Below are 14,779 nucleotides of genomic sequence, written 5' to 3' on the forward strand. Positions count from 1 at the left end.
GGTCAAGCAGAGCTGAATACCAGGCCTACATAATTTGTTATTTCTTTGGTTTTTTGAATGAAAAAGTCCGTGGAGAATATTTCGAAGTTGTCTAAATTTCGGCGGGCAAAAGTGCTAATTCTTATAGAATATCACCACGGAGAAATCCAACTATTTCAAACTTTACGATGAGAAATTTGAACTGCAGCTAGAGTGTTTTGTTAAGTATCTTGGGTACACGAAATTGAAGATGGTATACGCGTAGTTCTTTGCTTTCTTCTCTCTAAAAACCTTCGGTGGTTATTTGACATGTTCTTTAATAATCCTTTCTACATCAGTTTTGATTCAACATGATACAATATCTCAACGATCCCATTTCTAGAGCTTTAGCGATAGAAGTATGATAACATACAATAGTTCATGACGTAACATCATTACATCATCATTCACGTGTATTTTACTATGAATTTCTGACAAAATATCACGAATATCCCGATTAGTAAGCTTAAGGCTAGCTAGAAGACTAGACAATCAAATAAAGTTATTATTATTATTATTATTATTATTATTATTATTATTATAAGGGAAAACAACCAGTTTGCGATATTATCACTAAAAAAACGTCGAGCTATTCAGATGATCGTGAAATTATAGTCCTACTGTTGAATATTCCTTAGGTATGCCTTTTAACTTTCAAAAAGCAATTTCACGAGATAGTTTTTTTTACCTTACAGTTTTTGGGCTTAACAACTTTCAGCGGTCATCAACAACACGTGTTGGTTCGAACAGATAATAAATACGATACTGACCGCTAATATAGAAGCGAGCCAAAACAAAAGTTGGCCTCGATCTGCCCAAACGAAGCTCTGCTCGCATGTTACAGTAAAAATCCACGTGTAAGAACCTATATGTTTTGAAGTCTGGCAAAATAGGTTCATGTATTTTGGGGTAGTTATTGGCAATTTAGGCAAAGCAGGTTCTTATTAGGTTCTTAATTTCTATGACGGAAATATAGTTGTTGATCACTAGACAAATAAATAAACTTAGGTTTCGTCCTGAAACTAGATATAGTATTAATTCACATATATCATGATAAGCCTGACACAACTGATTCCACTGAATGTATATGTGGTGTTGTCTCAAAAATAACAAGTGTTCATAATTTAACTGTAACCCACATATATTGGTTCAGATGTCGTACTTCACATGAACTCAATTTCAACATATAATTTCCACTTCCAACCTCTTTGTGTGCCATGAAATACAACACAACTTGGGCAAAAGCCCACCTTCAATATTCAGGTTAATTAACAAATTCAATGCTCGCATGTAATTCAACACAAGCACGAAAAGGTGGCTGCAAGTTTGCGCACGAAAACAGCAAAACACAAACTACACATATCGGCTTCACTCTGACGAGCGATACTCGCCATTTTGATGCGCTGACGTACCATTTATACTTTTGTGCATACTCAGGTCATCAAAACACATTTAAAATATATTAAATTGATTTATGTATTTCATGTGAAGTACAGCATCAGAATCAAAGTCGATCCACAGCCGTCATTCTCGGCTGAGCCAGCCGTGAAGAAGGGCTGAACCGATCCGAATTCAATCAGTCTTTTCAAATTGATCCAGACCCCGTACTTCACATGAACTTAATTCATTGAATTCGACTCGGCTCACGTGAGGTACGGCGTCTGAACCGGGCCTAAAATTATTTTGCACTTTTACATTGACATCTCTTCCTCTTTGGAAAGAATTCAGTTTGACCCAGGTGTACACACAAGTTCAACGCCGGTTTTCCATCAATCAAAACTCGCCTATTGTTGTTCCTTTTCAATTAATTTCTTTTATATTCATTTTTGCGGCTCATGAAGTCTGGTGAAACAAAAACTACATATTTCAAATGCACTAGATTACCTTCGTACGTGCGTTATTAGATTGTAAGGCGACCTTTTGAAATCGTGTCGAGTGGCGTGTCCGTCAAGATTTTTGAGAAGACATGGGTGAGGTTAGACAAGTAACAGACAGATTGTACTAACAGGCTACATCTGTAACAAAATCTGTCAGCCACCTTATAGACATGTCCAAACAAATTTTACAAAGTAAGGGAAGTCTTCTGAGATTGCTGTATTTATGTTCGCTCGCAGATGTAGACATCCGTCTTTGAATGCTGTTGTTGACATACGGATTTTGTAAATATACTCCAAGCCTTAATTTTTCTGGCAGCTTTGCGGAACTCGGTATAACACACAAATGATGGTTGCTTTCTGTTAAGCAAATTTTTTAACGTCGGTAAGGATGGTTTTTGCTGCTTATCAAAGAACTTCAACTTCCCGTATAAATATTTTAAGTTTTTTGGTTCAAATTAAGTTGTGCTGATAAATGCACAAGACCAAAATAACCGGTTTTAAACCAGCCAATTTTTTTTTTTCCCTTATTGTTTTTCTTTTGGTGTGAGCTTTGCTTATTAGGCGGAAATTAATTTTCGCTTTAGCCAAATATATTCTGCTAACTTTAATTGCATTTTTAGTCATAGACGGTAGATTCTAATTAAAGAGTTTATCGGTTATGTTTTTCTCTTTTAGAGGAAGTACTTCCCCATTTTGCTCGACCGAAAACGCTGCAATAACAATAGCACATAGATGAATGAGCGATCTCCAGCTTGGACTGCAAAAAAGGACACATCTCTAACTTGGTCTGTAAAAATAATTTGCCAATAGGTGAGCTTTTGTCTTTATTACTTGTTCAAGTAAATAACACTGCTGGGAGTGAGAAGCAGATTGTATTAGTTCGCCACAGTATTTGAGTGTTTTTTTTTTTTTTTGGCTTATAATTTTTTTTTTTACAACGTTGGAAATAACGTTTTGGGAATGCTCCGGCCGCCTATGATGCCCAGATCAGTCATGATAATTTAGAGTGAATTTGCAGTTACGCATAGAGCAATTTCCAAATGTAAATTCATTTTTTTTTTTTTTTTTTTAAGTAAAGTTAACTCGTGTGCAACCAGTAGAACCGTCGTCTGAGGCAATAAGGTTAAAAACACCGTTTTCAGAAAAGATGTGAATTGATTTTGATGTATCGATACATGAAAATATCCTGAGCAAACATGTACTGTCGGACGGAACTCAAACACGTGTTGCTTTTTTGTTAATTTGGTGACTATTGGCGGCGAAGAGATAGATCAAACTCAACTCATAATAACATCATCTCAAAACTTTCCAATCCACTTTTTTTCTAACGAATTTCTTACAAAGATACTTAACTAGTTACGTCGACGGAAACGTAAAGTGGACCATTCCAGCGGAAAGCTTAACGTCGACTGATAAGCAAAAGCGATATTACAAAGTGAATAACTGAAAAAGTGCTTGACTTGATTTTCCTAATTTTAGCTAGTGATTTAATTCTTGTAAAGAGGGAAGAAACTGAAATCTACCCCAAGATACGATCCACCTACAACTTTATAAGCATATCAATCGATACACGTGCATTGTCAAACAGAATGTTGACAGCCGTAAAGAAAACTATAAACAAGGAGATATTCTCTTGATCTACGAAACTCTCATAACTATCTTTGAAGGAAATGTTTGGAATTAAGTAAGAAAAATTTATATTTAGAATTTGGAACTTAGGGGAGCAACTATACCTGTTGTATAATTCAACGTTGTCAATAAAACATCGGCAAACGTTTTTTGCATACATGGTAACTGCAATTGAATATCCACGATACCCTTATGAAAGTTTTAACTGATCATCTATACCAGAAAGAAAAGGGACTTGCCCTGGGCTATTCGAAGAGAATTTCGTGGATATCGAATTTTTTAATTAAAAACTTGTGATCGGATTACCTTTAGTTTTATATAACACTGCTTTTGGATAAAAAATGTTTATTTGTAATCAAGATAGACAAGTATAACTTCAAACGAATTTAAGCTGTTCACAGCTGATAGCAACATGCAAGTAAAGGAACTGCAAGTGAAGCATATTTAAATTTGGATTCCAAGTTGCACCGTACCAGCGCTGGGTTATGTTCCCTAGCTGGTAAACCTTAGCTTTTAGCATTACAGAGCTCAAGTCAGAATGTACACAAGAAGTCTCAACCTAGTGCGAGAAAAAAAAACCTAATTGATTGATCGCGTTTGGGGTGATACCATGGTTAGCGAGATCGAAATCTAGTTAAGTTAAATTCAATTCATCTTTCCATAATAGTCACTCACTTTCCTCGTGAATATTTTATGCCTTATTTGATTGGAAATTTAGTATTTAGAGTGTAGAAAGTAGCTGTAATTCCCCAGCAGAGCATGGGAAATATTGTGACTAGAGAGGCCTATAACGAAACAGTTACTGTACCACTGTTTCCAAATCAGTCTTTCGTATTATTTTCCTGGTAAAGTTTTCATATTTCACTCACAGAGAGTTGCCAGAAAATCAGTTTCATTTTGCCGTTCTCATCGTGAAGTTATTGAATAGTTCTTAAATTGAAAATTTGGCCTTAATTTGACGTGTGCAAAGGAAATTAAAACTCGCTTGTGAGTTAAGTAATGTTTTATATTATGATAAGAGAGGTTTCCAATCTAGCATGGTTCCATGTTATTCGCATGAGTTAACTAAATGATTCCTTTTTCTCTAAAATAAAAATTGAATATTCGTGAACATCTTTCAGAATTGAATGAGCCCGCGGTCATCTGCATGGATGTTGCTAAGTGACATGACGTATGTGATGACACAAATTGACGTTTGCAGAGCGCCTTGCTGATTCCGGCGTTTCGATTTGCTACGTCACGATTTGCACATCTTGAAGAGTTTAGCCTAGATTTATCAAGTTCGTCGTTTGTAATTCGTGCCAATCTTCCCTCCTTGTTTCTATTGCGTGATAAGGGTTTCGATGCGTGACTTGTGCAAGCTTATCTCAACTCAGTCCAATACTTGGAATGTATTGGACTAGCAATAAAGCTCCATGATTGGCTGATTTCTTAGGTGTCTTAATTGACTAATAATTCACCATAACCAATGCTTCGGTTTGCATCATTAGATTAGATCAAGAGAAGATCAAGGTAAGAGAGTGAATCCCCTATATAGGCTTTTTACCCAAGGTAAACCATATTAAGTTATTTTTAGAAATGGTGCGTAGTTCTTTCGCGGATGTTACTGGCGCGTTTCGTGGATTTTTTTTGTGGAGGATTTGTTTATATTTCTGTTCGTTTCAAAGCACTGCAGAGAAAACCTCAAAGCTGTGAGGATGTCTTCTTTGAAGCAAAGAAGCCTCGGCCCTTGCTATGTTTTAATACATTTCGAAACTTTAATAGGAGTTTAAATAAGAGACAGATGTGCCCTTAACAAACAGCAAAAACTGAATGAACGGTAGAGAAATAAGCAGCCAAACGAGAGCAAAGCAAACGAACGCCCGAACACAACGCAACCTTACAAACAGATGGTCCAAAGTGCAGAGAGAAGCTCACAATCCAAACAGCAAAACGGAGTTCAAGCAACAACAACAACAACACCAAAGACACTTAGATTTAACCTTCGAATCTCGCAAGAATAAAGATACATTCAGTTTGTCGATCACTGTCAGAGATATTCCAAACAAAATATCTAAAATTTTGAATTCTAAATTCTAAAAATTGGCGGTCGTGGTTCATGCTCTCTCGAGTATGCAGCCTGTAGCCTTTCACATTGCTGTTTTGTAAAGGCCTAGCAATTACAACGCACGCGTACAAAGCCATTGTACTCGTTGCCGTTACCGTTGCCCTTGTGGTTTGCTCATTCAACTCCCTAAGATCGATCTTCTCTTGCCAAAGTACAGTCTAAATATCTTTTCCTCACAACCAGAAACTAATGACATGTTGAATTGGCTTACCACCCATTTTTTAACATAAAATGCTGGGGTAACTAAGCAAGCGATTTTAAAAGTTAAATGAGTTGTTTTAATCTTTTTGAAAACTATTTCCTTGCCCGATTTTTTTTTTTTTCCTGTCCCCTTCCCAGTAAGTCAAACATTTAGGTCTCCCGGCTTACTTAACTCAGGGACGGCGGAGCCCGCGCCAATTTCAAGCAAAAAATACGTAATATAATTTATAAATATCTCTAGATCCCATACAAGCGGCTCTGCCGCTCGCTTGTAAGCACCCCTCCTCCGCCTCCCCCACCCCCTAATTCAAAATATGCTCCCCCATGCCTGTAAAAATTACGAGCGCACTATATGTCATTCGCAGGTGCATGTTTACACCTGGATTTCAGTATAATTTTCTTGGACAACAGCAATTTTTTCTCAGCTGGACGTCGTTAACAGTTAGTGGTTAACGTTATGCCGCCATTGTGGTATTCCTCGTTTTAGCAACTTGATTTGGTCGCAGTAGGAGAATTTTGCTTTCATTTTAGCTACGTACTTGGTAGCGTAGTTGATTACATCAATATAGAGACCTTAAGATACGAGGACGGGAAGGCCAGGACGGGAACGGCAGTGGACGCGGGAAACTCTCGCAGGTTCCGTTGGGTCGCCAAAAACAAAATGCTTAAGATGTGTATTTTCGTAAAGGACGGCGACGTCAATGATTCGAACTTCGTACAAGCTATTCACGGAAGCAATGACATCCTTTAGACTATAAAAGAAGAGAAATCCTATCCTATCAAGTTTGAACGATAGTGAACAGCGACGCTGAATTTCTTTTTCTTTGTAAGCGAAGCAAACATCTGTCAATATTTTAATAGAGAAACCTGAATTTCCGTGTGAAAAAATTAAACGAACAATCTGATCGACCAGCTTCAGGTGGCTTTTTACCACCAGAACGTTTGAGAATTCTGTCGCCGATGAATCTTGACTTTTGGTGAATATTTCAATTTCCATCTGTAATTGTAACAAGCATTATAAAAATATAACAAACGTTGCATCAAGTTCGATCCTGGCAGTATAAAAAAAAAACATCTAAACATCATTTTGAAATTGTGTATTTTATTTGCTCGATAGATGCTTCCACGGCATTCATTCTTACGACATTTTATCGACTGTACTTCCACTGATGTACTCTCAATGCATACAGTTTGTGTTTTGTTTTGAGCTTGCACACTCGTGACAGCGTCTGAAAAGTGACTGAAATACAAACGAGAGACAAGGAATATTTTTATTCACATTTTCGTATCTCAGCGTAGTATTCTACACTACAATCACGAAAAATTTGAAACTTATAAACATTCTTATCAATATAACTGAAAATAAGGTCGACTGGAAAATTTGTCGGGGCAAAACAAGAGCAAAGTACTTACGTTAATGATACGACGGCTAGTCGGCCGAAATGGCGTCCTCGACGAGACGAGGACGGCAAAGAGATGAGTCGATAGTTCTCATGCGAATGCCCGGTTGAGTAAATTTACTTCCGGTAGCCGTCCGTAGCTCGTCCCGTCCTAGTGTCTTAAGGTGCCTAATATCAACCCTAGAGTGTGGCGTGTAAACCATGCATTGAGTGATGCGCAGAACGTATGCGCACTTACAAAAGTAGGCACCGTCAATAAACACAGTTTCAAAGCTGGTTGTTTTTCACGAAAGTGGCGAGGCGTAGGCGACCCATTGTAAATAAATAACACGCAAAGAGTGGGTGGCCTACGAGTATTCATCACTTATGTGAAATGCCTGTGGTATCCAATTCTCGTTGCGCATTCACATGCTTTGAATTTTTCTTTGAACTGAGCCCATTTTCTTTTGAGTTAAATAGACCTTCTTTGTATGTTTAGTTTTAGCGATATCCTTAACTGGCGCCATTCGAATTTATTATGCGGAAAACTCAATAACAAAACGTGATACTTGTTGCAGACAGCTGAAAATTGAAACGGGAAAATATTCAACTAATTATCATTTAACACTAGACCATGGCGACAACTTATGAACATTTTATTCTTCTACTTAAGAAACTGCTAGCTGTTCACCATTCACACTGAGACCACTAACTGTAAGGTACTAAGTCCTTTGTTGACGAGGTAGGTTGAGTGACCTTGTAAACTTTTTACTGGTTATTTTTTAAATTATTACGGCAGGTTTATCCTTTCTTTAGAAAAGAATACTGATAATGATAAACTTTAATAGATTCATCCTCTAAAAGGTTTTTCAAAAACTATTTTGGTAAAATTGATAAAACGAAAAAGTGTTCTCTAGTATAAAAAGCGCAACCATAGTGTCATGAACATAGTGTCGTGAACATGGTGTTTTACCTGTTAGGCCAACCCAACTCGAGGTCCTGGGCTTGCACTGCACAGATGATAGTTATTTATAAGCATCATATTTAAATTCAAAGTCCGTTGAACATTCAGAAACCGAAGGAAGTCTTGCACTCGTTGGTTTTTGAGACAATAAGATTCCACTTTTTTTTCTCTTATGTGAAGAAGAAATACTACAGTAACAAGCATGCACACAACGGCAATGTACGATCGAGTGGAAAACATGCGAGCGGCAAAGTATAAAATCATTGCGTTCGAACGCTGATTCTTTGCGTCCCAGTTATTTTATAGTTACTGTTTTTGACGAAAACTTTTAGTGTGTCGCTCTAAATTGACCAGTAATTAAATTAAAATGTCAAGTCGGCTCCTGTGATCTGTTGGTAAGGGCAAACCTCTTATGCAGTTCTTTATGAAAATAGAGAAACAGCTTGAAATTTGGAATTTGCCCCAAGAATATAACTGTTCATCAATAGAGCTCTCTACTGAGAAGTCTGGTCTATTTTTAAAAAGGAATTAGAAAACATTATCAGCTTTCTTATATAAATATGCTTATAATAACTACAAAAATCATATATTGTTGTTTTCCTTTGGGAAGAAAATAAATATAATGCATAGGAAATTAAGAGTGACTTCCTGTAAATACTACGGATAGGTGTGCTAAATGCAAAAATCGAATTCCCTCAAACTTTTTCACAAGAAAGCCCTCTGGAAACTATTTAGGAAAATACAACTTTTAGTTCGTTTGGATTTATATTTTTCAAGTAAAGCGATTTTTTAATTTTCACCCTTGGAGAAGCCCTCGAACCACTGAAAAATGTGCTTCGTATTTGCGACTCGTGTAAGAAAACTAAAGCAATTATCAAATCTATTTCGATATTACACAATTCAATGACCCTTCCTTTACAAAGTGCAGTTATTAGAATTGGAAAAGGTTCAAACCTGAATTTTTAAAAAATTTTCAAATTTACCCTCCTAAACAGCATTATCAGAAAGCTCGATTTTGGCAAATTTCAACGGCAAAACTCCCTACCTGGTACATGGATTCCGCTGTAAAGATGGTATTCTATAGAAAGAGTGAGGCTTCCTCTATCGTTCTGTGAAATAAAATTTTGGGGCAACTTAAACTGCGAATTTAGACGACCGAAAATATTTACGAAACTCGCTTGAAGTTTATGACCTTTGAACTTACAGTTGTCTTCATGAATACAAGAGATAACCTAAATAACAGTTGGAATTTTAGCCTGAATGCGACCCTTTCCCCTATTTAAATGATTTGTAGTTATTTTTTATCTTCTGTGGGCAATTTTATCTAAAGTAATATTTTTTTTTACGCGGAAAAGGAGTTCTAACTTGTTTATGAGTACGTGCGTATTTGTTTACTGAAGCGGAAATTTGTGGATATTAAATTTATTCCATCTAAGTTCTATTTCGTGTGCTGCAAGGCGTTTCGTGTTCTCATTAAAACAAAATGGTATTGCCAAGTAGAAGGTTTTCTTCTCAGATTTTGAAACAACATATAGTTTTGACTTACCGTCCACATGCATGGCTTGATTTACTCAGCAGCGTTACACCCGGTGTGATAGCGCTAAGATGGCGTGACGATAATTGACAAATTGCTTTTTGTAAATCGAATTCATCAAAATATATTTATTATGTCTTTTGACATCATAATGCTTTGAGACTACTTGATAGAGACTCTTGTGAAATAAGTCTACAAAATTTTGAAACTCTCATTACGGTGAAATGAAGAACCTGGATCTACTATTTTTATGCCGCGGTCGTGTGATCCTCGAGTGTGGTATCACATGACAATAACAACTAAGAAATGGCCACCTGCAGTTATTCTCAAATCGTTGGGTGCAGGTGCGGTCCTAGAGTTACGAATCCCGCACATGTTCAATGTGTTTTAATTCGAAAATGTGACAAAGACATTCAAGGTGATTTGAAGGCTATTTATGTGAGCGATTCTTCTCTGGACGAAGCAAGGCTACTGTTAGCTAGAGCAGGTCAGTGTACTCGTAATTCAATTTTCTCTTTAGATCGAAAATATTGCGGAAGATTATCGAGAAAATACTGAGTGGTACGGTAACAGACAATCAGCATGAGGCCCAATAAGGCGTGATTTCATGATACGCGAAGTCAAAATCTAATGGCACTCTTTCAATGTAGCTGACCGTGCAAAAGCGTAATAGTCTCTTGAGACTATAGTCTCTTGAGTTATATTGCGGCCCGGCTATTTACAAGTTTCTCCCACGAAAATGATCCCAATTACTAACCACGTGGAGAAGACGGACTAGAAATTAAAAGTGGGGCAGGGGTGGGGGGAATACTTGTCGGCTTGCCTCACTACAAGAGATAAGTCAAGAGAAACTTTAAGGTAGTAACATATAAGGGAATTACATATGTGACTGAAAAAATAATAATAATTTGTAGACCCCGCTTGTTATTATGAAAATCCGCGAATCTGATGACTTATCGCATTGTTGTCCTCTTGCTTGTTAAATAAGGTATAAAGGCACCTACCAGCATTGAATCCCATTCACTGAACAAAAACGCGGATGGCTCCTCTGCTTTCTTCTGTCGCCGAAACATTCTCCCGTATCATTTAAATTGCGTAAGAAAGCGGAGTCCTATAATACTGCGTGACATTTTCTGTGATGCCTTTCTCAATGTTATCCAAGGGCTTACATCCCCGGGCTTACGTTGCCGTCGCATGGTTTTTCGAAACCCTTACATTTAAACTAAACTTCCAGTAAACGCATATCACACATTTTGTTTCCAAAGTTGTTTTGACGTGGATGAAGGTAATTTGAACACAACAGTATGCCCTCGTCATGAGGACCTATGCGGGATAAGGTGGCGTAGCAACAAAAAGAACTGTTCCTGTCCAGAGCGATGGATACAACATGAGAAGAACCAGAAAGGGGATCGTGGGATAAATCTGGTTCAGTCGAGAAGACTCCACCCTCAGACGCAAATTTTGTTGCCTGTAGGCTCTCATAATAAAGTGTATTATCGTTTGTCTCACGATGTAGTCACTTGAGATGCAGATCGCGACGTCTTCAGGCGATAAGGTCGACTGATTGCACGGTATCATTTGTATCACAAAGGTCGGCTGTGATTGGTGCATTTCGATCCTCCTATTGTTCCATTGTTCCGACGAGTAGCTGTTCCCTCAGTGATCCGCTGTTGTACTGTTCTCCTATCCTGTTGTTGTGTTTTTTGATCGTGGGCATCCATGCTTCAGGAATTTCAATTCCACTATCCCTGTTGATGTTATTAGGGTGAAGTCTTATGTGAATAGCTTCCTTGACCCTACGTGTGTACCAGTGAGGATCTCGATCAATAAACTTGACCTCATTCCAGATAGGATAGTGGCCGGTCTCGTGGGTGTGTTCATAAACGGCGGAGGTCTGGGTACGGACCAGTCGTATATCCCTGTCGTGTTCTTTGATCCTCTCCTGCATAGATCTCCCTGTTTCCCCGATGTAGACTTTGCCACACTCACAGGGAATCCTGTAGACAACACCATCTTGTTTAGCCGGGTTGACGGTGTCCTTGGGTCACACTAAGTGTGACCGAAGTGTCGTGTCGAACTTGAAGACGGTGCGAATGCCTTGTTGTTCTAGGCAGCGGCGGGGAGACTCCGAAACTCCTTGGACATAAGGTAAAACGGCGGTGGATTTAAATTCCGCGTCGGGCTCTCTTCTTGGGGTTGTTCGTGCCTTTATGATCATCTGTACAAACGAGGAGGGATATCCGTTAGAAACAAGTACAGATACCCAGACCTCCGCCGTTTGTGAACACACCTCGAATATCTTCGCCACATTATCCAATTTCAACAAATTGAATATGTGCGGGATTCGAAACCCTAGGACCGCACGTGCCCCCAACGATTTGAGAATAACTGCAGGTGGCCATTTTTTTAGTTGTTATTGTCATGTGATACCACACTCGAGGATCACACGACCGCGGCATAAAAATAGTAGATCCAGGTTCTTCATTTCACAGTAATGAGAGTTTCAAAATTTTGTAGACCTATTTCACAAGAGTCTCTATCAAGTAGTCTCAAAGCATTATGATGTCAAAAGACATAATAAATATACTTTGATGAATTCGATTTGCAAAAAGCGATTTGTCAATTATCGTCACGCCATCTTAGCGCCATCACACCGGGTGTAACGTTGCTGAGTAAATCAAGCCATGCATGTGGACGGTAAGTCAAAAACTATATGTTGTTTCAAAATCTGAGAAGAAAACCTTCTACTTGGCAATACCATTTTGTTTTAATGAGAACACGAAACGCCTTGCAGCACACGAAATAGAACTTAGATGGAATAAATTTAATATCCACAAATTTCCGCTTCAGTAAACAAATACGCACGTACTCATAAACAAGTTAGAACTCCTTTTCCGCGTAAAAAAAAATATTACTTTAGATAAAACTGCCCACAGAAGATAAAAAATAACTGCAAATCATTTAAATAGGGGAAAGGGTCGCATTCAGGCTAAAATTCCAACTGTTGTTTAGGTTATCTCTTGTATTCATGAAGACAACTGTAAGTTCAAAGGTCATAAACTTCAAGCGAGTTTCGTAAATATTTTCGGTCGTCTAAATTCGCAGTTTAAGTTGCCCCAAAATTTTATTTCACAGAACGATAGAGGAAGCCTCACTCTTTCTATAGAATACCATCTTTACAGCGGAATCCATGTACCAGGTAGGGAGTTTTGCCGTTGAAATTTGCCAAAATCGAGCTTTCTGATAATGCTGTTTAGGAGGGTAAATTTGAAAATTTTTTAAAAATTCAGGTTTGAACCTTTTCCAATTCTAATAACTGCACTTTGTAAAGGAAGGGTCATTGAATTGTGTAATATCGAAATAGATTTGATAATTGCTTTAGTTTTCTTACACGAGTCGCAAATACGAAGCACATTTTTCAGTGGTTCGAGGGCTTCTCCAAGGGTGAAAATTAAAAAATCGCTTTACTTGAAAAATATAAGTCCAAACGAACTAAAAGTTGTATTTTCCTAAATAGTTTCCAGAGGGCTTTCTTGTGAAAAAGTTTGAGGGAATTCGATTTTTGCATTTAGCACACCTATCCGTAGTATTTACAGGAAGTCACTCTTAAAGGCCATTAAAGTTAATTCCTGCGACTGCAGTTGATCGACAGGGTTAATTTCTGACTTGACAGCGAGAAACAAAAGAGCGAACCAGTGAGAGTGCATCGAGGTTTCTACATCTCTCGAAGTTTGGTATTGCAAGCGCGTTTCTTATAAGCAAAACTGAACTCAGCTGAACTTTTTTTAAAGTCTCAAATAGACATTTCAAATTCGTCAAGGCTGTAGCTCTGAAATATTGAAAATACTGTCTTTGGCAAAATGACCGTCGAAAACAAGGAAGTCCTTGCTCCTACCCTCCAATGACAAAAACAACTGTAAGCCAAAGTTTTAAATCATGATACAAACAGAGAAGGTGGACTTAAAATATCGTGAAATTACGGGCTGCTAGAAATGCTAAATATATACTTTTTGAAAAAGCAAAGCAATTTATAACTGGCGGCGTCGTTCGCCTGAATATTCCATGGGCTAAACTCACTGCTAATATCGGCGTACTACGAATCGAGGAGAGTTCAGTAACCAAAACTGAATTTTATCTCAGGTAATTCCGGAAAAGTCGCTTGGGCTGTCCAGGCATCGCGCGAGCAACATCCTCGAAAGAACTGGGTACCATGTCTGAACATGCCTTAGGAAGGTTTAGCTTAGGTATAAGCCCTATATGAGAATTCACTCTCTTACCTTGATCTTCTCTTGATTAGGATCTATACTTACGCATACTGAGTTTGGTAGTATAAGTAAATATTAATAAAGCTATGTTTTAAAAGTGCTAATTGCCCTTTTTTTACTTTATATGGACAAATTCCAAAAAGTTTAATGGAAAGCATCATTGAAGAAAAAAATGCTTGAGTTAAATATGGCCGGAAGCTACTTTATAAGTTGTTCATTCCTTTATTCGTTCGTTCGTTCATTCATTCATTCTCTCTTTCCTTCGTTCATTCATTCATTCAGTCAGTCAGTCAGTCAGTCAATCAGTCACTGCAACATTAATTTATACATTAATCAGTTTTCTTCAGCTTAGATTAAACTGTCTCCTGTTTTCTTAACAGGTTATCGAAATGGCTGTACGATTAAGTCTCCTTGTTTTGCATTTCATTATTACCAACTTCTGTCGCACTTGCGCAAAAACGCCTCTATACGTGGGCGCCTTGTTCCCGATGACGTCAGAGCGTAATGATGGCTGGACAGGCGGTAATGGTGTTCAACCCGCTGCACAAATGGCTTTTGATCACGTGAACAGTGCCGGAGTGTTGACCGACTATGAGCTGAGAATGATTTGGAATGACACCAAGGTAAATATTGTCTTCCTTGTTTTATACAACTTGTAATTTCTTAAGTATGACAGTATTATGTCAACAGCACACCACTGTACGATTCAAAGCTGTATTCAGATATCTCCTCCACACGTGTCATATACAGTGGCGTTTCCAGACCTTGAGCTAAGAGGGGGGGGGGGGGGGCGGTTTTTTTGCTT

General features: G+C 38.0%; 1 protein-coding gene, 1 long non-coding RNA gene and 1 pseudogene across 3 annotated transcripts in view; 1 reads left to right on the plus strand and 2 right to left on the minus strand.

Annotated features, from left to right (window-relative positions):
- Positions 1-10,179, minus strand: part of LOC149098116 (uncharacterized) — a 21,779-nt gene extending 11,600 nt beyond the window's left edge. Inside the window, exon 1 of the long non-coding RNA XR_016203930.1 lies at positions 9,221-10,179. This is a non-coding gene — a long non-coding RNA (uncharacterized LOC149098116). The remainder of the gene's footprint in view (positions 1-9,220) is intronic.
- The window catches only part of LOC110069183 (gamma-aminobutyric acid type B receptor subunit 1-like), a 25,308-nt gene continuing 18,181 nt past the window's right edge, over positions 7,653-14,779 (plus strand). Inside the window, exons 1-2 of one of the 2 annotated variants that reach the window (XM_089278473.1) lie at positions 7,653-7,953; positions 14,355-14,597. In XM_089278473.1, the coding sequence (XP_089134599.1) occupies positions 14,364-14,597 (234 nt within the window). In that variant the 5' untranslated portion in view covers positions 7,653-7,953; positions 14,355-14,363. The remainder of the gene's footprint in view (positions 7,954-14,354; positions 14,598-14,779) is intronic. The other variant, XM_020776665.2, reaches the window with a different exon arrangement.
- Positions 10,504-12,168, minus strand: LOC149098119 (uncharacterized; annotated as a pseudogene).

The sequence above is a fragment of the Orbicella faveolata genome, unplaced genomic scaffold, assembly GCF_042242905.1.
Source record: "Orbicella faveolata isolate gen_17 unplaced genomic scaffold, um_ofav_v1 contig_46, whole genome shotgun sequence".
Classification (NCBI taxonomy): Eukaryota; Metazoa; Cnidaria; class Anthozoa; order Scleractinia; family Merulinidae; genus Orbicella; species Orbicella faveolata.